The sequence below is a fragment of the Phocoena sinus genome, chromosome 15, assembly GCF_008692025.1.
Source record: "Phocoena sinus isolate mPhoSin1 chromosome 15, mPhoSin1.pri, whole genome shotgun sequence".
Taxonomy (NCBI): Eukaryota; Metazoa; Chordata; class Mammalia; order Artiodactyla; family Phocoenidae; genus Phocoena; species Phocoena sinus.
The window spans coordinates 29391977-29417296 of NC_045777.1; the positions used below are offsets into that span (position 1 = coordinate 29391977).

Consider the following 25320-nt stretch of genomic DNA (forward strand, 5'->3'; position numbering starts at 1 on the left):
TATATGATTTGCAAATCTTATCTCCCATTTTGTAGGTTGCCTTTACACTCTGATTGTGTGTCATTTTTATGGAGACCGTGTTTAATTCAGATCACCCTAGGTGGAAATGAAATCTTTATTATGCTAAGTCTTGAAGGCGCTATGTAAAATGTAATTAATTTATTGTGTGAGTTGCGATAAGGAGTGTTATTCAAGTCTTCTATTTCCTTGTTGATCTTCTATCTAGTCATTCTATCCATTATTGAAAGTAGGGCATTGAAATCTGCAACTATTATTGTTGAATTATCTATTTCTTCCTTTGGTTCCATCATTTTTTGTGTCATGTATTTTGGAGCTCTATTATCAGGTGCACATATGTTTATAATTGTTATTTCTGATAGATTGACATGTTTATAATTATAAAATATCTGTCTTTGTCATATGTAACAATTTTGTCTTAAAGTCTATTCTGTGTGATATTAATATAGCTGCTCCAGAAATTTTTGGTTAGAGCTTTCTTAACCCTTTTCCAAATCTTTTCCAACACTTTTATCATCAACTTATTTCTGTCTTTGAATCTAAACTATATCTTACATAAACAGCATATAGATAATGTTTTCTAATCCATTCTTCCAACTTTTGCCTTTTAATTGGAGTGTTTAATCCATTTATATTTAATGTAATTACTGATAAAGTAGGATTTATGTCTGCCATTTGCTATGTTTTCTATCTGTCATATATATAGTGGCTCTATTCCTCCATTACTGCTTTTCTGCTTAGTGGTTGCCCTGGGAGTTACATTCGGTGTCTTAATTTAGGACAATCTGTTTCTTTTTTAATTCATTTTATTTATTCTTGGCTGCATTGGATCTTAGTTGTGGCACACAGGATCTTCGTTGAGGCATGCGGGATCTTTCACTGCAGCATGTAAGCTCTTCGTTGCAGCGTGTGGGCTTCTCTCTAGTTGTGGCGGCAGGTTTTTCTCTTCTGTAGTTGTGGTGCTCAAGCTCCAGGGCACATGGGCTCTGTAGTTGTGGTGCGTGGGCTCCAGAGCATGTGGGCTCTGTGGTTTGTGGCACACGGGCTCTCTCGTTGAGGCACATGAGCTCAGTAGTTGTGGCACGCAGGCTTAGTTGCCCTGCAGCATGTAGGATCTTAGTTCCCTGACTAGGGGTCGAACCCACGTCCCCTGCATTGTAAGGCAGATTCTTTACCACTGGACCACCATAGAAGTCCCTAAGACAATCTATTTTAGTTGAATATAAACTTAATTTCAAAATTAAGTATACAAGTACGTAAAATAATATATAATGGATTCCATATATAGCTCCAATATAGCTCCATTCCCCCTCCTCTCCTTGTCACATCCTTGTCAATCACATTATATCTTTACACATTATAAGCCCATCAACAGTTTTATAATTACTACTTTCTGATGTTTTCTTTAATAGATTTTATTTTTAGAGTAGTTTTAGGTTTACAGAAGATGTGAGTAAAAAGTACAGTGTTCCATGTACCCCCTACCCCCCCACATGTGCAGTTGTATTTTATTTTATTTATTTATTTATTTTTGCGGTACGTGGGCCTCTCACTGTTGTGGCCTCTCCCATTGCGGAGCACAGGCTCCAGACATGCAGGCTCAGCAGCCATGGCTCAGGGACCCAGCCGCTCCGCGGCATGTGGGATCTTCCCGGACCAGGGCACGAACCCGTGTCCCCTGCATTGGCAGGCGGACTCTCAAAGCCCACATTTGTATTTTAAATTAGGTAGGAAAACAAAATACTTACAAACAAAAATGCATTTATAATGTCTTTTATATTTACCTGAATAGTTAACTTTTACCAGTATTATTTGTTTCTTCATGGGGATTCGAATTACTGTCTTGTATCCTTTCATTTCACACTAAAGGACTCCCATTACTATTTCTTATAGGAAAGATCTGTTGGTGATGAATTTTTTCAGTCTTTGTTTATCTAGAAATGTCTTAATCTTTCATGTTTATTTAATTTTGTTTAATTTATCCTTCATGTTTGAAGGGTAGTTTTGCTGGATATAGAATTTTTGGTTGACAGTCATTTTCTTTCAGCACTTTATATCATCCCACTGTCTTCTGACCTCCATGGTTTCTGGTAATAAGTCAGTTGTTAATCTTATTCAGGCTCCCTTGTACATGATGAGTTGCTTCTCTTCCTTACTGCTTCCTAGATTCCTTCTTTGTCTTTGTCTTTCAATAGTTTGATTATGATGTGTCTGTCTATATGTGGATCTTTTTGAGTTCATACTACTTGGAGTTCATTAAGCTTCTTGTATGTGTGGGATAAGGTTTTTCATCAAACTTGGGAAGTTTTTGGTCATTATTTCTTCATTGTTTCTGCCCCTTTTCCTTTCTTCTCTTCTGCTGAGACCCCCATTATGCATATGTTGGTATGTTTGATGGTGTCTCACAACATCATGGGCTCTGTTCAGTCTTCATTCTTTTTCCTTTCTGTTCCAGAACTGTATAATCTCAATTGACTTATCTTAAGTTCACTGAAATTTGTCTTCTGTCAACTCATTTTTCTTCTGCTGTTGAGTTCTTCTAGAAAATTTTTATTTCAATTATTTTTCTTTTCAGCTCCAGAATTTAAATTTGGTTCTTTATAATAATTTATATCTCTTTATTGATGTTCCCTATTTGGTGAGATATTATTCTCATTCTTTTCTTCAGTTCTTTAGACATGGTTTCCTTTAGTTCTTTAAACATATTTATAATAGCTGATTTAAAATCTTTGTCTAGTAAGTCTAACATGTGGACTTCCTCAGGAACAGTTCCTATTGACTGCTTTATGTCTCACATTTGGACCATACTTTCCTGTTACTTCACATGTTTCATGATTATTTGTTGAGAACTCAATATTTTAATAATATAATGTGGTAACTCTTGATATCATATCCCTCTTCCCAGTGTTTGTTGCTGTTGCTGTTTGTTTGTTTAGTGACTTTCCTGGACTGATTATATAGAGTCTATATTTTCTGTCATGTGTGGCCACAGAAGTTTCTGTTCAGTTAGGTTAGTGGTCAGCTCATGATTGGACAGGCATTTCCTTAAATGCCTTGAACCAATAAGTCTTCAACCCTTGCCAAAATGTTCTGTGTGTGTGTTGTGGCATGCCTTCAATGCCCCAGCAATTTACAACTTTGCCTTAACCTTTACTTCCTGCTTGTGCAGAGTTTCGGGGTCGGCCAGAGATGAGAGTAGGGCCTTTGGAGATCTTTCCTGGACATGTTCTCTTCCCTGCACATACACATGGCCTTTTAGATATCCAGAAATATATAAGAGCTTTTCAGAGCCCCCTATGAACATCTCATTCCCACTTTTTCCTTTAAAGTTTTTTGGCCAGACACTTGTTTGCCTCAACCAGTGTCATTGTCTCAAGCAACAGCAGTGTTCAACAATTGCTACAGGTTGTTTTCAACAAACACCCTGAGAGTAGGGTTTTTCCCACTAAGCAAGTTCTAAGTCAGGTCAAATAACAAGTCCTAAAAATAGGGCTGTTTGGAAACTGCCAGACAGATCAAATAGTGAAAATTGTCTGGGAATACAACTTGTTGAGAAGTTCCAAATCGAATCTGTCCCTTTTAGTGGCCACTAGGCTGCTAGTTTTTACAATTACCATGGTTGCAAGCCTACTGAAGAGCTGGGAATAGGGCAAATTAAAACACTACAGGGAATTCCCTGGTGGTCCAGTGGTTAGAACTCCACACTTCCACTGCAGGGGGAGCAGGTTCAATCCCTCGCTGGGGAAGTAAGATTCCACAGGCTGTGCAACATGGCCAAAAAGCAAAACAAAACAAAGCAAAAACCACTGCAAAATTCTCTGTTTTTACTAAGATTCAGCCATTTTTCTTGAATAAACACCCCTTGGATTGTTATAAACCTTTTGTTAATTTTCAGAGTTCTGAAAATTTTGATTTTGACAGTTTTTGCCTATGTTCCTGTTGCTTTATGGAGGAACAGATTTTCAAAGATCCTTGCTCTGCAATTCTCAAAGTTCTATTTGGGGGCTTTGATACAGCATTTATCCTGTCATAGTAACTATGAATCAATGAGTACCTGCTGTGGGGCAGGCACTATGATAGATGCTTGGGAAAAGATAGAGAAGTTTAAGCAATGATTCCTGCCCTCTGAAAGCTTACAGAGCAGTTGAAGAGACAAAACGCAATTACATAAGCCTTTACATAATGATAAGAGGAACTAGAGAACAATATAAGGCTTTAAGACGACACTATGGAAAAGAATTTCCTGCAATGATGGAAATGTGCTTCACTGACCCATATGGTAGTCAGTAGTCACATGTACCTATTGGGCATTTGAAATGTAGCTACTGTGGCTGAGAAATTGAATTTTAAATTTTAGTTAATTTTAATTAATTCAAACTTAAATAACTACATATGGCTACCTTACTGGATGTCACAGCTCTAAGACTAAATATTTACTTGATTGGCCAGGATGACTGTGATACAGGAGTGAATGGGGAAAATGTCCTCCCATGGGAGGCCCACAGCTCTCCTCCTCTGACTCCTGCGGTTGGACAGGCACTGCGGGCTATGGATACTCCCTGGCATGTAGCTGTGTCTGGTGAACAGTGGATGTTGTACAGTGACCCTGTTGAAACAGGTCATGTCTGAGCCACTTGGCAGAGGTAAGCTGTAGTCTACCCCATTGTGGGCAAACTTAGACCCCAATGCGTAGGTCAGATACAACCTGACAAATGCAATTTGATGAGAAGGGTTGTGGGAGCTGTGAAAGAATCAGCCCTTCCTCCTAACCCAGTGGTCATTGTAACATTCATTCTTTTTCTCTGCAGCCACAAAACAAGCTCACAGTAGCATCTGTCTCCTTCTATGCTTTCCAGTAGGGTCTCTTGGCTCCCATACTAATGCTGCAAACACAGCCTTGTGTCTAGGGCCCATTCTGGCAATTCCCCTTGGGGTAACTGAGGTCCTATAACCTCCCTGCTGGGTCAGTGCTGAAGTGGGACTGAGGTTTTCCCTCTTGCCTACAGAATGAACTGCACTTCCTTCCCTACTCCAGCCTTTTCAGAGCTAGGTGCATTTGATGGAAGGAGATGCAGAAGGGGTTAATAAGAAATTCCCCCATGTACCCTGGGAGTCATGTGGACTGGATGCCAGTCACAAGGACAAGGGTCCCCAAGCCACCCTTAATTCAGAGCAAGGACTTATGGGAGGACATCTGGGCAACTGGGGTCAGAGTGGCCCCCGTGCTGAGACAGGAGTAGAGCTGTGGTTAATGCCCCCAGAGGATATTGAAAGAGAGAGGGAGTGCAGGCATGGGGACTGTAATAGGTGGAGTGGGACGTGGCTAGTGAGTGAACTGTCTGCAATTTGAATGATAAATTCTCTCTAAAGGGCTAGTCAGTGCTGGGGACTCGTGCCAACCTGGACTGTCTCGTCCTATGGCTCGGAGCAAGTCAGCCTCAGTCTCCTCATTTGTCAAAAGAAGCTGACCTCAGATGGTAGGGATGTTGTAAAGTTAGGTAAGATGTATCGATGCGGTGCCAGCATAGTGCCTGCCACAATATTATTTCATCCCCCATCCCACCCTCACCCCAACTGATCCTCTTTGAGGGTAAGTACAACTGAGCCTAGACAGTAGCAGGGAAGTTTAGTTAAGAGCCAGAGAAGTACTTCCTGACTCTGACCACACAGATGAGCAGGAGAGGAATGTGAGCCCCTGCCAGGGGCCCTGGGAGGTCTAAGCTGGGAATGGGTCCTTCTCTAATAGGATAGGGGCAACATTCAACCTTCTGTCTATTCTCTCTGCCCTGGGTTGCTTGGCACATTGTGGAAGCTTGCCAACCCCCCACCTCTTTGTCACATGATTCACAAATAGGAAGTACCAGGGTCTCTGGCTTTGGAGCCTGGCTCACCCACCCAAGGCCAGAGGAACACATGACTTCTTCCTCCCTTCAGTCTTGGGACCCCACCTTCCCCTTTACATCCCTAAATCACTCACAAGCACACCATCCTTCTCTGTGACTTCCATCTGCCCATCCATCCCCTGTCACCCAGCCCTCCTACTTTTTCTCAGTCCCTCCTCCTGTTCTGTTCTTCCCATGGAATCCAATATTCTGCATTCACAGAAGATTCCCCAGGCTGGGGGATGTGCAAGGGGTATATGTGTATGTCTGTGTCCACACAGGAATAAACAAGCTTCATCTCATGTGACCCACTGCTCCAGCCTGTCCCTGACACTCCACATGGGGTGCCCAGAGACCTCCCATTAACAGCCCCTTCACCCTTCTTCCCTCCCCTCAGGCCCCATTAAGGGAAAGTAGAATCACCACCACTCTTCGTGGGCAGCTGGGGGCCCCTTAGTAGTCTCTCCACCTCCTCTCCCCCTCTCCTCAGGCCCATGCCCAGCCCTGAGGTTTGGAGAGCCTAGTAAGTGCCCTATCAACATGTTAATCAAATTACTTAGGAGCTAAAATTGACGCTGTTCATTAATTATACAAGATTATGCTAATTGTGCATGCAAATGCATGCAGGGGAACAGAAGGTGTTCAGGCACATGGTGGGCCATTAGCATAGAGGATGGGGTGCGGGTGCATTGGCATGCTAATGTATGCGCCCCAGCTATTTATAGTCCCCCAGCCCATCTGCACTGCAGCCACCTCTGCCCCAAGTGGAGATCATGGTAGGGAGGCCAGGTCCAAGCCTGGCAGGGGTCTATGGCCCTAGGGGTACTCAGCCTTAGCTGTTGCCCCAAGCCAAGGCCAGGAAGTAGCATGTGCCACCGCCACTGTGGCCACCCCCACTTGGGCTTAGACTATCACACCAACCTCCTCATTCACCATCCTTTCCCTGGCCTAGGCCCTTTGGTGCCTCGCTCTCCTTGGAAGCCAAATGACTCTTCCAAATGACACAGCCAATATAAGGCACCTCCTGCTGACTCTCCATCACCCACAGGGTCCAAATCCTGCATGTTTTGGTGCCAATCCCCCAAGAGCTCTGGTCCATAGCTGCCCTCCTCAGTCTTGTCAGGCACCACTGGGCACCATGCATACCACCTACCTCTTGGCAGGACTGTTATTCCTTTTGCATGGAGGGCTCCTGCATCCTACTTCTATTCAAGGAAAAAAGCCCCGAGTCCTCCAAGACCCAAAATGCCCAAGATCACGTGCGACTTCTAGGACTTCTTCCACCTCTCCCAGCCAGAGTGGCTGCCGCAGATTGGCCAGTTATCCTGCTGTGCCCACCGTTCTATCTTCCTGGTTGTACTTTGAGTTTTTGTCTTTCTTGCTGGATTGTCATTTCCTTAAGATCTTTTTCACCTCTGGAGTCTACTGCCTGACATAAAAGGTGTTTAATACATCTTTTTTAATGGATTTGTTGAGTGAGTGAATGGTCCAGCAATCTGTATCCTTCTCTGTCCTTGAGCCGGGGACAGAGAGCAGCAGACAATGAAAACAGTGGAGAGCACAGACCCTGTCCCAGATGTTCCATTTCATCTGAGGCTCATGAGCCCAAAGGCGAGGCCCTTTGGGGTGAAAATTAGGAGGACCCCCCTCCCCATTTCCCCACCACAGGCTGCTTTGCCAACTTTGCACTTGGAAATAAATTTCTAGTTTGACTCTGCCCTTTGCTCTCAATCTGCTTTCTTTCCCAAAGCCTTCATAGGACACTTGCTTTGAACACCTGCTCCAACCCACGTACCTCTTGCAGCTCTTCCTCTTTCTAGGTCTATATTGTCTGATAGGGTGCCTACGAGCCACATGTGACTATTTAAGTTTAAATTAATTAAAATGAAATAAAATTGAGGGAGTTCCCTGGTGGTCTAGTGGTTAGGACTCTTTGCTTCCACTGCAGAGGGCCTGGGTTCGATCCCTCCTCAAGGAAATAAGATCCCACAAGCCGTATGTCACGGAAAAAAAAAAAAAAATTGAAATTTTAGTTTCTCAGTCACACTAGCCACATTTCAAGTGCTCAAAAGCCACATGTGCACAGGGAACTCTACTCAGTGCTTGTGGTGACCTAAATGGGAAGGGAATCTAAAAAAGAGTGGATATATGTATATGTATAACTGATTCACTTTGCTGTACAACAGAAACTAACACAACATTGTAAATCTACTCCAATAAAAATTAATTTTAAAAAATAAACAATTTTTAAAAATAAAATAAAATGGAAAGAAAATCCACCTGTGGCTAGTGGATATCATTTTTGGAAAAGTTCTATCAGACCGCATTTGTGATCTAGATTTCCGTTTCCCTGCTCCTGACAGGCCTGTAGCTGCAAGCATCCTTGGGCTCAGCCCAGCTCTTTCAGTTCCTAACAGCTTTCTCTTTGGAAGCGCAAACATAATTTTAGCTCTAAGTAAGTATCTCAGAGTGATGTAGGAAGGGAAAAGCTGGTGAAAGTTCTGTGCCTGATTTTTTAGGATGAGATTCCTAGAAACAGAGCTGGAGATGGGGATTCTTGTGAAAGTGATTTATTGGAGGAGAGCTCTAGGGAGAAAAGAAGTGAGGGAAGCAGGAGCGGGCAGGAGAAGCAGCTTAGGAAGGAGACAGTCTCAGCTGGAGTCTAGCTTCAGCCTGATCCTTTGGGGAGTTTGAGTATGAATAGTACTAAGAGTTGGTCCTCCTTGTGATGTCGGTCTTTCTTTGGTTGTGGGCTGCTGGTGAGGAGCATATGCTTCTGGCTGAGGATAATTCTCGAGTTGGGGGCAGCTGTGAGCCATTTATTTATTTATTCATTTATTTAGCCACACCACGCGGCTTGCAGGATCTTGGTTCCCCCCGACCAGGGATTGAAACCGGGCCCCCCCAATGAAAGGGCAGAGTGCTAACCCCTGGACCACCAGGGAATTCCCCAGCTGTGAGCCCTTTAATAGCCAACACTCACAGGAGCTGCGAGTGGGGGAACCCAGGCAGGCACCAACCCACCATGATACCTGGGCACAGCCTTCCAAAGAGCAGCTCCATCCCACTCTGCTCTCCACCCCCTGAGAACCCAGAGTTTAACAGTGGACTCACATCCATCACCTCCACATTTTCCTTATGTATTGAGTGTCTCTTGAGTAAAGCACTCTGCGAGGGGAGCTTTCCTTGTGCAATGGTGTCACACCTGAGAAGTTATGTGCAAGTCACATGTTTGCACTTGAGTCATATTCAATCCAGCATTTGCTTCTTTGGTATGGAATATTCCATTGACAAGGAAAGTCCATTTTAATTTCATCCTGAGTTGTGTTTACAGGGAGGAATAAAAAGCATTTATAGAAATGATTAGGAAGGCTAGACTAAGTTCAGGATGTGGCAAGGTAGGTGTGTGGGTGAACTGCTCTTATCTTTCACTTATATCATAGGCATCAGTCGTGATGCATAACTTCCACCTTTTACATGCTTTATTAGCTGGATGACCACTGTTCAGAGCTCTTCATCTGGTCTTTTATTTATTGAACTTTTTATTATACAGAATGTTGAACATATAGGCAGAATAGAATAATGAACCACATCTGTCCCTCACTGAATTTCAACAATGATCAACTCTTGACTCATCTTAAAGTCCTGATCTTTAATCCTGAAAATCTTCTCAGACTGAGAGCAGCTGTCACAATAGCCAAAGGCCCCAACTAGGACCTGAGTCTCTCCTTTGCACCCCTGATCAATTTGTAACCTTGAGGAAATCCCCATGAAATGGCTAATCTGGTCCCTGCACAGCCTGCCTCTCACGGCTGATTTTGAAGGAAGGCTTGCTGCACTGTCCTGCATTGGCAGCCTCGTGGCTGGGGCAGGGTTGGACTCGAAAACCCCACTTACAGGGACTTTTCCATGACTCTTGTCAGTATCAGTGGTTCATAAAGTCCCGAGTTCGTATCCTGACTTTGGCATCTACTGTGACTTTGTAGCTTAGCCTTGCTGATCCTTGGTTTTCTCATCAGTAGAGTGGGAATGATTGCAGACCTACACCACACCACCTCGGGATTATGAGAGGATTAAATAAGATAATGCAAGTGGTAGGCTCAGCAGAGTTGCAGGCACTTGCTAAGTGCTCAATAGATTAGACTTGGATCACTTAAAAATTTTTTTGCATAGTTTTGCATTTTATTTGTAACTCATGCTTATATTTATGGTGGTTTCTTCTAGTAATTCTAATGGCAGCTTCTAGCACTTGACCTTTCTATGAGGCCCAGATGAGGAGTCTGTGCCCCCAGAGAACCTTAAGGCCACAATAGAGATGGCACTGGGCACAGGTCATTGCCCCAACCCAGGGGGCATCCTAAAATGCTCACCCTCAGGTCAGCCAACCCTGTGGGCTGTGGCCCATCACAGCCAGGGAAAGGGGGCTTCCCCAGGCTCTTTTCCAGCCCCTAGGTGGTGGGAGGGGAGATGCTCAAAAACACTGGCACTAGGGCTCATCCAGGTTTGGGATGTGGGGGGTGCTTCCCTGGTGAAAAGCAGGATTTTACAGGCCCTCAACAAAGTGCACATCCCTTCCTGCCTTAGGTCCCTGTAGGGTGTCCTCCTACAGCTCCCCTTCCCACTGGGTTACCTGACCCTCTCCACTTCCCAGCCTCCACATCTGTCCTCTGCACAGACATGGCTTGAAGGATCTGCTGTTCCTCCTTCCTCTTCCCGACACCATTCTCATCCTTCCCGGACTGCTCTGGGTTCTCCTCTACCCCCCAAGGTGTAACAAAGTGTCACCCTGTGGTGCCAGCCTGTGGAGAAATTTCCTGGACTGTCCTCACGTTATTCCCACCCTGGCCTTCCAGCTTCCGGAGGTGTGGATGGTGTGTCTGTCTCCCAGCGGTGGGGAAAGAAGGGCCCAGAGCCCCCTTTCCAAGGCTGAGGATAGCCAGGCACTGTTGGGAGGAGTGAGAGGTCTGGGCACTACTTCCGGTTCTCCTAGACCAGAACGGAAATCCCCCAACTCCAGGCCATGTGCTGCAGAATTTCAAGACTAACCTTGGAAGACAGGACCCTTTGGGTGCTAGTCACCCTTTTTAAAGCATAATATTCAAAATGTTAGAAGTATGATTCTCATACAAATTATTACTGAGCGTGTGTTGAGGTTTTCTGTAACTTATTAATGAAGGAACCAGCAGGATGACAAAGCTGGTTCAAAGAAGGCTCAGAGAAACTGATATAGACAGTTGAGGAAAGAGTTGAGAAGAGAGAGAAGGAGGGAGGGAGGGAGAGAAAACAGGATATGTGAAAAATACTTGAATAAGATTCCCAAGTTAGACACAAAGCTAGTTAATGTCCATAGGACAATAAAATTGTAAGCTTTAGGGCTCATTTCTCTACCAAACAGAAGTTATTTATTTCTCCCAACAAAAATCATTTGTACCTTATCAGTTTTCTGCAAATTAGCACCTAACTTTATACAGTCTGGCCCCCATTAATAGCAAATATTAGTCAAAGATTTTTCTCCTAGAGAATCAGCTAACTCTTAGGTGGCTTTGTCCACGTAATACTCTGGAACAGCACTGTCCAATATAAATATGATGTAAGCCATTATACATTTGTCATTTAAAATTTTCTAGTAGCTACATTTTAAAAAACGAATTGAAACTGGTAAAATTAATTGTGATCATTTCACCTAAGATATTATTATCACCTAAGATATCCAAAATATTATTTCAGCATGTAATCAACACCAAAAAATTACTAATGAGATATTTTTACATTCCTTTTTTCCTAAGTGTTTGAATTCAGTATGTATTTTACACTTACAGCAATTCAGACTAACCAAACCTCAAGTGCTCAGTGCCACTCGGGGCTGGTGGCTGCCATATTGGGTAGTGCAGCTGTAAAGCAGTGGTTCTCAAACCTCAGGGTGCATCGGAATGACCTGGAGGGCTTATGAAAACACAGATGGCTGAGTCTCACCCCAGGAGTTTCTGATTCAGTGGTCTGCAGTGGGGCCTGAGATTCTGCATTTCCAGCAAGTTCCCAGGTGATGCTGATGCTGCTGGTCTGGACACCACACTTTGAAAACCACTGTTCCAGAATGACTTTGAAAGGACTCACTGTCATCTTTTTGCCTTATTTTCGAGTTGTAGATGCTTTTGCTTAACAACCCTGAGACTGGTGGTAGGGCTGCAGGCTGTCTGCAGTGTTAGTATCGGCTTGGCCTCTGACTGGGTGGGTACTGGCTGGACACAGCCTCACCGACTACCATCTCGTGGTGGGTGAGATTTCAGCCACCCTTCTTCCACCACTGATGGCATTGACTGTGTGCAGCTCTGAGCTAGAGGCTCAGGGAGAAAGAAAAAGGGGACTGACCGTCAGTATCCCCCACAGAAGGCCCAGGTCTTGTGTGGCTGCTTTTTACTCAACACCACTCTGCAGATAATGCCAACGAGGCTCAGAAACTGCAATGTCCCAGGACAGGCCTGCATAGATGGAGGTACCGGCAGGGCCCTGAGGTTCTCAGGGAGGGGTGGTCTCCAAAGCCTAGAAGGGCCAGAAGAGGTTGGCCAGACAGGGAGTGAGAATTGGTGTGGACCCAAAGGACAGATGCAACCTGTACTGGGAAGGGAGGGGGTGGGAGACCTGCCAGGCAAGGGCTGCAGGAGGGGATGAAAAGGGGGACTCCCCAGGGGGAGCCAGGATCCTGCAGGAAACAGCAGCCTGAGGCTTTGGGAGGCTGAAATGAAGACAGGATCGGAAGGGACCTCAGCAAGCATCAATTGCTACTCTCCTGGTTCATGAATAAGGAAGGATCTCAGAGATGTGAAAGGATTTACCCCAGGCCACACAGTGAGGCAGTGCCTGGAAAGCCCTCATCTCCAGCCACATCCCAGGGTTCTGCAGGTTTGGGAGTGGGGTTGGGTACAGAGGGCACGTGTGTGGTGTCTACACGAGTGTGCACTTTTTTGGGGTCACATGAGGTGTCTTCACCTCCAAATGCTCTGCAGGGGTGTATAGAAGGTCTACACTACATGAAAGTATTCTTTGGGTGGTGTCCACTATGGATGAAAATGCGTGCCGATGTAATGTCTCTATGGAAAGGGAACTAAAAACAGTTCCCAGAAGGGTGCCCATTGTGTGGGGGAATATGACAGGGGCTGAGGGGGTCACAGGCAGAGTGCAAGGGGAGATGCATCTCCAGGAAAGTGACTGCTGCCAGCTCCCAATGAGGGACGGCCCCCTTGGGAAACCTCTGTCCAGGAGTGGTGCCCACCCCTCCCAGAACTTGGGGACCTCCTCTTTGGGGACTAAGCTTTCAGAGCTTGTAATAAATCTGATTTCATGTTCGTAGAGCTTGGAGGCAACTCTGATGAGTTAAATGGATATACATATCTGGAGTTCAAGACCAGGGGGCTGATAAACAGGCAGCTGCTGGAGGAGCTTATAGAGCGGCCCAGGAAGCTGTGCCATGTGCCAGGACCCCCACAGACTTTAGCCCAGCACACTACAGCTTTGTAAAGGGCATCTTCCCGGATACTCACAGAGTCCTGTAGGGGTGAAGGCAGATTACTGATAGTATCCTGAGTTTATGAAGAGTACAAATCCAGAGTATTATCCATGGTTACCTCACGGCGGGGCGGCGGGGCCAAGGCCTCACCGTCTGCATCAACTGCCCGGAAGGACTGGAGGATCAAGTTCTCATGTGTTTGTCTAAAAAGCAGTCACATCGCTGCATATACTGTGCTTTTTTCTAATTACCGTATGTGAAAAAGAAGGTATTCACCGTGTATCTGTACGGTGTGTCTGACAGGTATACCATGTGTATGTGATGGCTACATGCTCTGTGTGGTTAGGTTTTTGCTATGTGTATAAGGGATATAGAATGTGTATGAGGGAGATCTGTTTGCGGGGGATGTGCCGGGGCAGGGAGTCTATTGTGTGTGAGAGGGATTTGTTGTAGGGGGGACCTCTACATACAGTACATTGTACTTTACCGTAATGACGGTACAATATTTGCAATGACTATATTCTGGGTAATCATATACAACATAAAAATGGTGCACTAATGCATATACGCATATTCTTTCTGTGCCTATACTATGTAGGATGGGCACACACTGTGCATGATGGTATAGATTCTGTGTGATTAGCATACCACATGTGTGTGATGAGTCCAACCTGATGTGGAGCATATATTGTGTATGCCTCTGTGAAGGTATACCCTGAGTGTGGTGGGTCTACATTATGTGTGATGGCTGTACCTTGTGAGTAGTAGTATATTAGGCGTATACAGTGTGGATATAATGGTTATACTGTTGTAAGTAAACATCTTGTGGCTGATAGGCGTACTCTGGGGGAAGGATACACTATGTGATATGGATGCCCTCTGTGTGTGATGGGCATATACTATGACAAACGTACATGGTGTGGGTTAAGTTTACAGGTAAGTGGAAGTACCTGCTACGTATGGTGTGTATAATAATTCATGAGTCCTAGGTATATGTAGTATATATAATGGATGTATTCTCTAGGATGAATATACTGTGTATAGATGTGATGAGTATATACTTTGTGAGATAATTAAGCACTGTGTGATCTGTACACTGTGGAGGTGGGGGATTTTCTGTGTAGGGAAGTTGTCGTTGGGACAGGTCTACTGAATGTGTCACATGTACCCTGTGTGTGTGCAGCTTAGGATGGGCATGTGGGGTATGTGCCTCGTGTGAGCAGGCAGAGGGGAAGTTACCCTGCTGGGAGAGGGCGTGGCAGGAAGCAGTTGGATCTTCATCTGTTTCTAGAACCCCCAGACCCTTGAGCCCACCGACCACACTGTTTCAGGTTCTTCCTCAAGTTCTTCCTCAAATGCAACCAGAACTGCCTAAAGAATGCGGGGAATCCCCGAGACATGCGCCGCTTCCAGGTGGGTCTGAGGAGAGAGTTCTCCCCTGCAAACCTGCCCTATCCTGATGGGGCGGCCGGGGCGGCTGTGGCCCTGCCACCCTGAGAGAGGCCCCAGGGACAGACCCCTGCACAGACTAGTGCTTTGGAGCCTGGTGCTTGCTGGGGGTGGGGCAGCTCTGTCTCAACTTAAGCTGGCTGCCAAGGGAGGCTTCATTAGAGTCCCACTTAAGGAGATGCTAATTGTGACATTTTTACATGATTAACAACCCAGCTAATTTGCATAGCGTGAAGCAGAGAGCAGCTGCCCTTAGCACATCCCCAACCTGCACACCCCACCCAGTGAAGGGTAGCGAGGAGAAGGAGGTAGCCCCAATTTCCTCCCAAGAGCGGGGGCTCCTGCTGATGGGCTCTCAGGCCAATGCTCCCCCTCCATCAAAACACTCACTCCCACTTGCCTAAGACCCATTCCTGCCTTGGAGCGCTAGGGATACAGCCTGTGGTATATGTGGGTGCAAAAACAGTAGCCACTCTGCCCAAGGAGTCAGAGATTTTTCTTCAGGGCTTTTGATTTTTCTGGCTCCTGGAGGTCAGTTCCCCTGGGCAGCTAGAGACTGTGCATCTGAGGGTGTCACCTAACCCAGCTGGTCCCCCTTCCACCAGCTCAGCTCCAGAGGGGCTGAAGCTCTTCCCCATGCCAGTGACCCTGAACTCCAGTATCCAGCCACCGGCCTCAAGTTGCCAGTGCCTCCCAGCAGTCCCTTACTGGAAGCCCCAGCCAGGCTGGCCTTGGCTCTCCCCACAGGTGGTGGTATCCACAACGGTGAGCGTGGATGGACACGTGCTGGCCGTGTCCGACAACATGTTTGTGCACAACAACTCCAAGCATGGCCGCAGGGCGCGCCGCCTGGACCCCTCCGAAGGTCAGGACCCCCAGGCCAGCCCCGCTGCCGCGGGCCCAGCCAGCCCCAGTCCCCACCTTGGCATGGGCCCCTGACCTGGCTCCTCTCCTGCCTCCCAGCTGCCACCCCCTGCATCAAGGCCATCAGTCCTGGGGAGGGCTGGACCACGGGCGGCGCCACCGTCATTGTCATCGGCGACAACTTCTTCGACGGGTTGCAGGTCGTGTTTGGGAACGTGCTCGTGTGGAGTGAGGTGGGCCGCTCCCGCCGGTCTCCCTCCCAGCCTGGGGCTGGACCCTGCCCTCGCCGGGTCAGAACCCGCAGGCCTCCCCTCTCCCCTCGCAGCTCATCACGCCCCACGCCATACGGGTGCAGACGCCCCCACGGCACATCCCTGGGGTGGTGGAGGTGACCCTGTCCTACAAGTCCAAGCAATTTTGCAAGGGAGCCCCCGGCCGCTTTGTCTACACAGGTAAGGAGTCAGGGGGTGAAGGGAGGCCCAGGGTTGTGGGATGGAGCCCCACGCCGCACACACCAGCCCTGGTGTAGGAGTCAGCGAATAGCCAGGCCCCCTAAGCCCCTGCTGGCACTCACCCCACATCCCAGGACACCTCCTCTCCAGACCTTCTTTCCCTGTGCTTCTGTTTCCTTCCCTGGCCTCCACGTCCTCAGACGCCCTGCCCGGACATTCTCTCTGCCTCCAGCATTCTCCAGAGCAACTCCCCCCACCCCCTTCACCTTCTGCACTCCCCAGTGTCTAGAACATCTCCACAGGGAGATTTATTTCAAAGATGCCCCCAAATAGCTTGCTGCTCCCCAAATCTTCCCGGTTCTCTTGGTTCCCCCAAAGCCACCGCAGGCTTCACGTTGCATGCACACGAACACACACACACACACCCCTTGCATGAAGCCAGGGCGAGAAGTTAACACAAGACAGGAGTGTAAGCTACTCCTGAAGATGTGGCTTCATCCCCCTTCCCAGGTCTATCTGACCACTGGCCCGTATCCTCTCCACCTCCACCATCTGGCACTTTTCCCCATTCCCCCACCCCACCTAACAGACATTCACCAAGCCCTTCAAGGGGCACTGGACACTCAGTAGTGACCCTACTTACTGTCGGGGAGCTCTAGTATAAGAGTGAGGGGGGAACACAGGGAACACAGCATGGGGTGGGTAGAGTTACACAATAGAGGAGCTAGTGGTTGTCAGAGAAAACCTCCAGGCACGAGTGTGGACTAAACTGCTAAGCTGGAACCAGAGGGGTGAATAAGGAGGTAGAGATGAGGAGGAAAAGGCATCCCCGGAGAAGGAATGGCAAGTACGAAGACCGGTGAAGGAGTGCCTTACATTTTAGGGGAAACTAAAGGAAATTCACTAAATCTAGAGTTGGAGGTGGAGAAGGTAGGTAGGCCTTTGAGGCTGGTAAGATAGGTCGGGGCCAGGCTACAGGAGGAGGTGAGGAGGAGGAGGAGGGCTTCGGGAGCCAGGTTAGGAGGCTGCAGTGTCCTCCCCAGAGCCCTGGGTGTGGGGCAGCCCACTCCTGGGACACAGGCATACCCCTAACAGTCAGGTGCCGCTGAGAGGCCACCAGAGCTGTGATACATGAAGACTGTTGGGTATTTTTTTTTCTTTTTTTATAATAAATAATTCACTCCTGATAAGACCAAATGCAGACAAAACTTTCCAGTCCTGCCCCTAGGAATACTGAAGCTAATATATATACAGTTGCCTTTTTTCTAATCACAAATGGGATCGTATAGTGCATGTGTGTTAATGCCAAGCAGCTGGCTCAGTAAACATTTGTTGAATGAATGAGCAAGAAAGGAACTGAGGAAACTTCCCGAGCCTCGCTGACCCGAGTGCCCGGAGTTTTCCGAGAGGCTTGGGCTGGCCTTGGAGGAGGTCTGCAGCAAGGCTCCCGGACTGGTTGCTGGCGGGCTTGGCCCTGCCCTGGCGCCGTGCCGGGAGGGGCGTCCTCCAAACACCGCCCCTCTCCCCAGCCCTGAATGAGCCCACCATTGACTACGGATTCCAGAGGCTACAGAAAGTCATTCCCAGACACCCCGGAGACCCCGAGAGGCTGCCCAAGGTACTCAGAGGAGCGGGGCGGGGATAAGGATGTCCGGTGGCCGAGGGGAGAAGAGGCGGCTCCCGGCCCCTCTGCCGCCCCCGGGGCCGCCCCTCCGTCCGGCTGTTTTCCTCCTTGCCCCCAGGAAGTGCTGCTGAAGCGGGCGGCCGACTTGGCGGAGGCCCTGTACGGAGTGCCCGGCGGCAACCAGGTATGGCGCCTCCGCCCGCCTCCCCGCGCCGGGCCCGGGGCTGCCCGCTTCCCGGTGCCCGCGGCTGCCCCGGCCGTGCCCGCTCTTGTCTTCGCAGGAGCTCCTCCTGAAGCGCGCAGCAGACGTGGCCGAGGCTCTGTACAGCGCCCCCCGCGCGCCCGCGCCGCTCGGGCCCCTGGCCCCCAGCCACCCGCACCCCGCCGTCGTGGGCATCAACGCCTTCAGCAGCCCGCTGGCCATTGCCGTCGGGGACGCCACGCCAGGGCCGGAGCCGGGTGCGTCCCGCCGCCCTCGCCCTCCCAGCCGCCGGCGCAGCTCAGACTGCCCCTTCCCTGCCGGCGCGCGCCCCTGACGGCCGCTCTCCCGCAGGCTACGCGCGCAGCTGCGGCAGTGCGTCCCCCCGCGGGTTCGCGCCCAGCCCGGGCTCGCAGCAGAGTGGCTACGGCGGCGGCCTCGGAGCTGGCCTCGGCGGCTACGGGGCGCCGGGCGTGGCCGGCCTCGGTGTGCCCGCGTCCCCCAGCTTCCTCAATGGCTCCACGGCCACATCGCCCTTCGCCAGTGAGTGTCCCCTGCCTCCCGGGGAGTGGGGGAGGGACCAGGCCCCGGGGAGCAGAATGGGGCTCAGCCCAGCTCCATCCTAGCCTATGAGGGGTGGGGGGAGCTCCTGTCACCTGTCGCGTGAGCACCGACCCTGGCCTTGCCCTCAGAGGCAAGGGCAGCCCGCTCTGTGTTCGACCTCTCTCTCTCTGCCTTTGGAGACCCAGCCCTCAACCCCGGCGCCGGGGCACTTCTTGCACTTTTAGTTCTCTTTGCTGACAGCAGTTGTGCACATCGCTTCTAGCCTTCCCCTCCTACTGAAACGAGCTTTAACACGGGGACATCCTGCTTAAACCTAGTGGACCGCCAACCTTTCCAGTCTTATGCCAGGACTTCAGGAGGAGGGCTGGTGCCCCCTGCCGGAAGCCCAAGGGAACTCAGGGCCCAAGAAAAGTAGGTTTCCACCTGGCCCCACGCCCCCCAGGAGAGGCAGGGGCCTGAGGAGGGAAGACGTGGCTCCCAGCAGTCTGGTTGGGCAGAGCAAGAATTCTGTGTAGTCAGACACCTGGACTCACAGTTTGATTGTCCAAATCAGGAGCTGTCTGACATTCAGCAGGTTACTTCACTTCAGTTTCCTCTCTGTAAAACCGGATCAGTACCACCTGTTGCCTAGGGTTGTTCTCAGACCTGAATGTGCCACTGTGCATAAAGGGCCCAGACGCAGTTCAGAAAGCGTGTGTGAATTTGCATCCCAGCACTGGCTGTGGGCATTAACCGTCTTCTGTCTGGCTTCTTGGGGTGGGCGGCTCAGAGCTGGGTGGATGCGCGACGGGGCGTTTATGCTTTTACCATGCACTGCCCTCAAGTCCCTCCTTCCAACAGCAAATTCCAGAACAGCCTGTCTGCAGGTTCTTACAGCTTAGCTATTCAGCAGATGTGTTTTTAAAGCACCCAGCTTGGGGGATTGCTCCACCCCTGCTCACATACAAGGAGCCTCCCCCATCAATTGTAAGAGAGATTGCACCTTGAGTCCTGGGAGACACTGTCGTGCCAGAGGAATGGGGAAGGTTGGCCAAGAAGGCTTTCCCTGCCATTCCTTCGCCTGTCCCCTGTCATATGTTTGCTATTGCTGAAGACCAACATATCTGGCACCTGCCTAGCCTTCCTTCCCATGGCCTACATCCTGAGTACTGCTCTTTTTGGCTGTGGGTTTGAGTCTGGCTCTCTACCTCTGGCATGGGCTCAGTGTTTGGGACCAGAAGCCCCATGTTGCTGGTGTCCACACAAACCATGACCCTCCGGTGTCCCCACCAAGACTCCTGTCTCCCCTTTGCTCAGGCCAGGCTCCACTGCTCCTACTTCCCTTCAGTTCTGGAAAGTATTCTTACCACCTCTCTCAGGGTGCCCCCCAGGTCGAAGCTGGTGGAGTTTGGAACACCAGCCCCCCTTCTCCACCGCACACACAGCAGTCAGCAGTGGAGGAACACACTGCCCCAGTGGGCAAAAGCCAGCCACCCGGGGTCTTCCCGTTCAGCCAGGAGATCAAGAGTTCTACAGCTGCTTAAGCCTCACTCCAGCATCAACTGGGGACACCCTGGGCTGGCCTAAGGGTCAGTCCCATCGGGTGGGATTGTCCTGTCTAGTCCCCATCCTCTCCCCCTTGTGCACGACGCTTTGTGGTGAAGCTCCAGTGGTCATCATTCTCATTGAGTTTGCCAGGACGTGCCTGTAATGACCTCCGGAACTGTCCCTGCCAGAGGCTGTCTGCTCGGACCTCCCCTCTGTCTTCTGCTTCAGCCGCCAGCAGCCCTGGACTGAACCACAACTCCCAGTACTACCCAAGCTACAAAATGTGGCTGTGAGCTCTGGGCCTTGAGAGATACAGTACATTTTCTGGCATTTATTTCAAGCCCTCCACGGAGCTCCATGGGCCTCATGAGCTAGCAGTCAGCATTGTCTTAAAAGGAGACGGTGATCCATGGGGCCGAGTACATTTGGAACAGGGGCAGCTGTTGAAGGCATCACTGTTCCAAAGGGGGTGGGTGGGGGGTGTTCTGATACCAAAAGCATCTTTCTCAGGCTGCTGGTTTCTTTCAGGAAACCCCCACCCTCATCCCATTGCCCGCTGCCTGGACAACACTCAAATCACAGTCTTATTGGTCTTTAGAAGAGAGAGGCAGGGAATTGTGTTCAGATGAGGTTGTAGAAAGGGGAATTCAGAGATGCCCTGGGCAGGAGCCCCCAGGAGAGGAGGCTGCAAGAAGGAGGGGCAGGCAAAGGCTGTGTGCAGGAGGCTCCCTGGCTATTCCCAGGAGAGCAAGCCACAGCCATGGGGGCTAGGGGGTTAGGGAACAGGAAGATCTGAGGATTTGGATCTCTGTACCTTTCTTTAAAATTGACCTGCTGGAAGAGGGAGATACAGGAGGCCTCCAGGACCAGGGCTGAATATGATGAGGACCTGCATTAAGCTGGAAGAGAACAAAGTGTCGGGGGTTGGGGGGAGTGTAATTGGTAAAGGGAACATATTTGTGGGGGGAGTAAGGGTTCTTGTGTGAGCTGTGATCCTGGACAGAGGGGCCTTATAACAAGAGCCTATGTGTACCCCCCAAACTTCGTCCCTGGCCACTTGCCCCAGCTCTGCTGTGAACCCTGACCTTTGACTCTGACCTTGATGCCCCAGGGCCCGTCAGTGTTTCTTAGTGTCTCAGAATCCCAGTGGTTCTCAGCAGGAATCCTAACCTGTTTCACTTCTTGCTCATGACTCATCTTTGCGGGCACCTCTCAGTATCTGCTTTTGTTGGATGTTCTGGTTTTGCTTTCGTTTTTTGGGTTTTGTTTGTTTGTTTTTAACCTCATCTGACCCTATCATCTCCAATGCTAAGAAAGGGTCTCCAGAACCCCCAAAAGGGCAAATGCTAGCCCGCAACCCCAGAGGCTCCCAGCCTGCCTCCAGACTCTACCCTGTACTGGTCTCCCCAGGACCCTCACAGCCCCCAGTCTGGGCTGAGCCTGGCACCCAGGTCAGCAGCCCGCACAGGGCATACTTCTCATGCCAGGGCAGCAACCGAGCTGCTCACTCTGGTGCTGTCTCCCTGTTGTGTCTCCCACCGCCTTCCCTGCTGCGCCTGCCCCTCCCCGCCCTGGAGTCATGCCCTCTAGCCCCCCGCTGGCCGCTGCCTCCTCTATGTCCCTCCCGGCGGCTGCCCCCACCACCAGCGTCTTCTCCTTCTCGCCTGTCAACATGATCTCCGCTGTCAAACAGAGGAGTGCTTTCGCCCCCGTGCTGCGCCCACCCAGCTCCCCACCCCAGGCCTGCCCCAGAGCCCATGGAGAGGGGCTTCCAGGTGAGTGTTCCGTGCTGCCTCGCTGGAACCTGGCAGAGCAGCTGGGCCTGCGCAGCCCACTCCATCCACATCTCACAAGAGCTTCAAGCCAGGTGACCAGTTCTCCCTGGGGGTTGCAGAGGAGGGAGCTCCGCAGGGGTTCAAGGAGGTCCATCTGGACCCCACTTCCCTGGGCCTCATAGCTTGGGACGGTCTCACTCTGGACCATCAAGGAGACAACAGTACCAGTTGGAGAAGGTCTGGAAACCACTTCAAGGCCTCATCCAGAGGCCAGAGTAAAGACCCAACATGCAGAGCTGGAAAAACCCCACCGTGGGCTGCGTGCCTTTGACCTGCACCTCCCTATGTCCACTGGAGGATAGCATACACCACTGTGAGAGACCAGGTCACTTGCTGGATGGAGGGGGACTGACCTTAGATAAGGTTTAGCCCAGCTTCACCTTCCCCATTTTACAGATAGGGAATTGAGACCAGGTCACCCCTCCTGCAGCCCATTAGTGAAATGATTGTTATTTGCCATTTATCAATCTCCTCCAAGTCAACATCCAACTTAAAGCCTGGGTTCTAACCAGTAGTATATATAGCAAGTCAAAAAGACTTGCATCCCTTAGAATAAGATGACCCTTGGGGTGGGCTTGTTAGATGATGCTCTAGGATAATTCAAAGTGGAACACAGTTATATTTAGCCTTGTTTCCAAGTTTTGGATAATTTTTCTTAACCTAAGTGTGTCTGGAGCTTAAAAATGCAGGGAATAGGAAGGACAGAAGGCCACCAGTTTCTCCTGCAGCAAACCATGGGAAGGGGGTTAGAAAGAGGCAAGGGTGATGGAAGTGATGAATTTCGTGGGGGTGTGGGAGGAAGACATGCTGCTACCGCTGCATTAGGTATCTGTACTCCTGGAGGCTGACCTCTTCCCTTTGCTGTCCTGATACATGGCCGTCTGCTTCATCACCTTGAGACAGGCCCTCTGAAGGAGACAGGCTGGGAAGAAGAGCCCAGAGTCATGTCTCTCGATTGAAGAAACTAGGGGGTCAAGGGCTTGGGGCTGTACCTCCTAAGAGGTCTGGGGGGCACACCTCACCTAACTGTCTGCAGTGCTGGGCCTAGGCTAGGACTGGGGGTGGCTGACTACCTTCAAGGCTCTTGATAGTTCTGCCCTCAAAAAGTGCCATATGTCCTGCATGCTGCCCCCAGTCGAGAGGGGCACAGGCTACACATGGCTTATGGCTCCCCTGCTTTGGTTACTGCAGACCAGCCTTTTGAAGATTCTGACAAGTTCCACTCTCCAGCTCGGAGGCTTCAGGGCCTGGCGTACTCCTAATTACGGTAGGTCTCTTGCTGAGTCTTGCTTCCCTTCCTGACCTTGGATGGGCTCTCTCCAAAAGACTTTAGCAGGGATGGGGTGTTGGGGTCCATGTCTCCCTCTCCAGGGCCCATCTAGACAGCTGTCAGGGCCACATAGCCCAGCCCAGTGGCCCAGGCTGAACAAGAGGCGAGAAGTGGCTTCCTGTCCCCTTGCAGCCAGCCTTCCTACAGGACCTTCATCTTTTCCTCTCCCCACCAGGTCTACAGGTGTTGTCCCCACTGAGCCCGGACTAGTGGTCCCTCCAGGATTCACGCCCATGCCCTGGATGGCAGCACAGACAGATGCAGGGCCAGGGCTGCAGGCAGACTTCAACCCACAGGCCTGAACAGGGAGAGGCCTTCCTCCCTGTGCTCAAGGGCCCCTCCGTCCCACAGACTTCTCTCACCTCCCTTGAGGCTGGTTGGAAGCCCCAGCACTGTGCTGATGCTCTTGTTAGGAGAGCGTCCCGTGGAGGTGCTGGATGCCTGACCTCACTTGCTGGGTCGGTTCCTCTGGAAGAGATGGACCTTGTGCAGACCAAGGGCATCTGGTGACAGGAGCATGGGATGGGGAGTATGATAAGGAGCTCAGGAAGAGGTGGCCTGGGAAGGTCCTGTTTGCGTCTGACCCATCTCAACCATCCCGGCATCCCAACTACTCTCCAGGACAAGGGGTGGTGCCCAGCAGCCTCAGGAGGCCTGCCTAGGCTCCCATGGAGCTTCTGACAGCCACTTGATTCTGTGGCTGCCCCACTTCCTTTGAGTCCTGAGCGCTCATGCTTGCCACATCATGAATCCCGGTGGGGGCTTTGGGCATGAAGGGTGCAGAAGAGGAGGTGCCAGGCCCCCTGGTTGTGGATCTTGCCCTCAGTGGATGTCTCATGGACTCTGGCCCCACACACAGATGACTCTGGCTGGCCCCATAGAACCACGGAACGAGTCCAGCTGCCCCTGGTCTCATACTCTGCTCTGCTGAGGTTGGAGAAAACAATAAACACAGGTGCAGGTGGCCACCCAGCCTCTTTTGTCTGCTTCCTTGGTGTGGGTCTGCTTTTCTCAGCAGCTCTGCAACTCTAAACCATGCCCCTGGGCAGCCTTCTTATACCTTGGACTTTTTCAACAGCATCAGAGTTCAACTGAGCAAGTATTCCCTGCCCCATATCTGCTCTTGGGTACTGAGTTGGGGGGTTTGGGGAGGGGTGGGAAGACCCAGGACACGGGCTCAGCCCTGAGAACTCTGGCTGGGAGCCCATTCTGGGCACTGAGGACTCAGTCCCCCAGCTGTCTGAGCAGGACCAAGGTTGGGGGTGTCAGAAGGACATTGCTGGGAACCAGAACAGAGCCAACTAAATACTACCCAGATGTACAGAGGCTCAGAAGTGAAATCCTTCTTGACTGGAGGCTGCTGGGTGGGGCAAATTTTGGCTCCTAGGATTGCCTGATTAAGTGACACCCCAAACTTCCTCCCTCCTTCCCAGGCCTAGGCACTTTCCAGCTCTCCTGTCTCAGAGTTTTGGAGGATGGGTGGTAGAAAGGCAAGATTCCCAGGCTCATCTACCCAACTTCTGGGATGAATCCCAGTTCTCTCCCTGAAACGTGTTCCCTAGACCCCAAAGGTCTAGCTTTCTGGCACTGGAAGCCACTTTTTTCATGCACTGTCCAGAGATCCCAGGGTCCAACTCCAGGCCTCAAGCTTCCTTTTCTCTCCTCCTGACAGCAGTCCTTTGCTCTGGCCACTGGAAACCTGTCCTTCCCCAACCCATGAGCCCATGCCTTGCAGCCCTCTGGACAAATTATACTTGCCAAGGCAGAGAGACTGGCCCTGTCCTTTAGAGGCCTCCACTTGCTTCTCTTGTGTTCCTGCCAATACCTGGGATTCATCTCACCGGGGCCCGCGATGAGATAGCCTCCTACCTAAGAATCCTGCTTTATTCTCAGTGCTCGCCTGGCCTCCCCTCAGTTCCTGCCTTCAGCCTGTGTTGCAGAGCCCCAAAGCCTGCCAGCCATGCCCTGCTCCGTTCAGGCTCCGAGCAGTTTCCACAGTCCAGGGCCCTCCCAGGTTGATAATCTGCTGAGCGCTAATCTGTACCAGATGCAGGTTCCTGGAAGGGGTCAGG

General features: G+C 50.3%; 1 protein-coding gene across 3 annotated transcripts in view; it reads left to right on the forward strand.

The window, feature by feature from the left end:
- The window catches only part of EBF4 (EBF family member 4), a 55294-nt gene extending 31047 nt beyond the window's left edge, over positions 1-24247 (forward strand). The window contains exons 8-18 of one of the 3 annotated variants that reach the window (XR_004345982.1): positions 14736-14817; positions 15601-15718; positions 15817-15950; positions 16043-16169; positions 17699-17787; positions 17912-17977; positions 18075-18252; positions 18347-18535; positions 21777-21858; positions 23110-23185; positions 23424-24216. Coding sequence is in view for 2 of the 3 variants with exons in the window: in XM_032606953.1 (XP_032462844.1) it covers positions 14736-14817; positions 15601-15718; positions 15817-15950; positions 16043-16169; positions 17699-17787; positions 17912-17977; positions 18075-18252; positions 18347-18535; positions 21661-21858; positions 23110-23180 (1252 nt within the window). In the remaining variant the exon portion in view is untranslated. Of the gene's footprint in view, positions 1-14735; positions 14818-15600; positions 15719-15816; positions 15951-16042; positions 16170-17698; positions 17788-17911; positions 17978-18074; positions 18253-18346; positions 18536-21660; positions 21859-23109; positions 23186-23423 lie in introns of all 3 variants that reach the window. The other 2 variants (XM_032606953.1, XM_032606952.1) reach the window with 2 other exon arrangements.
- The last annotated feature ends 1073 nt before the right edge of the window (positions 24248-25320 follow it).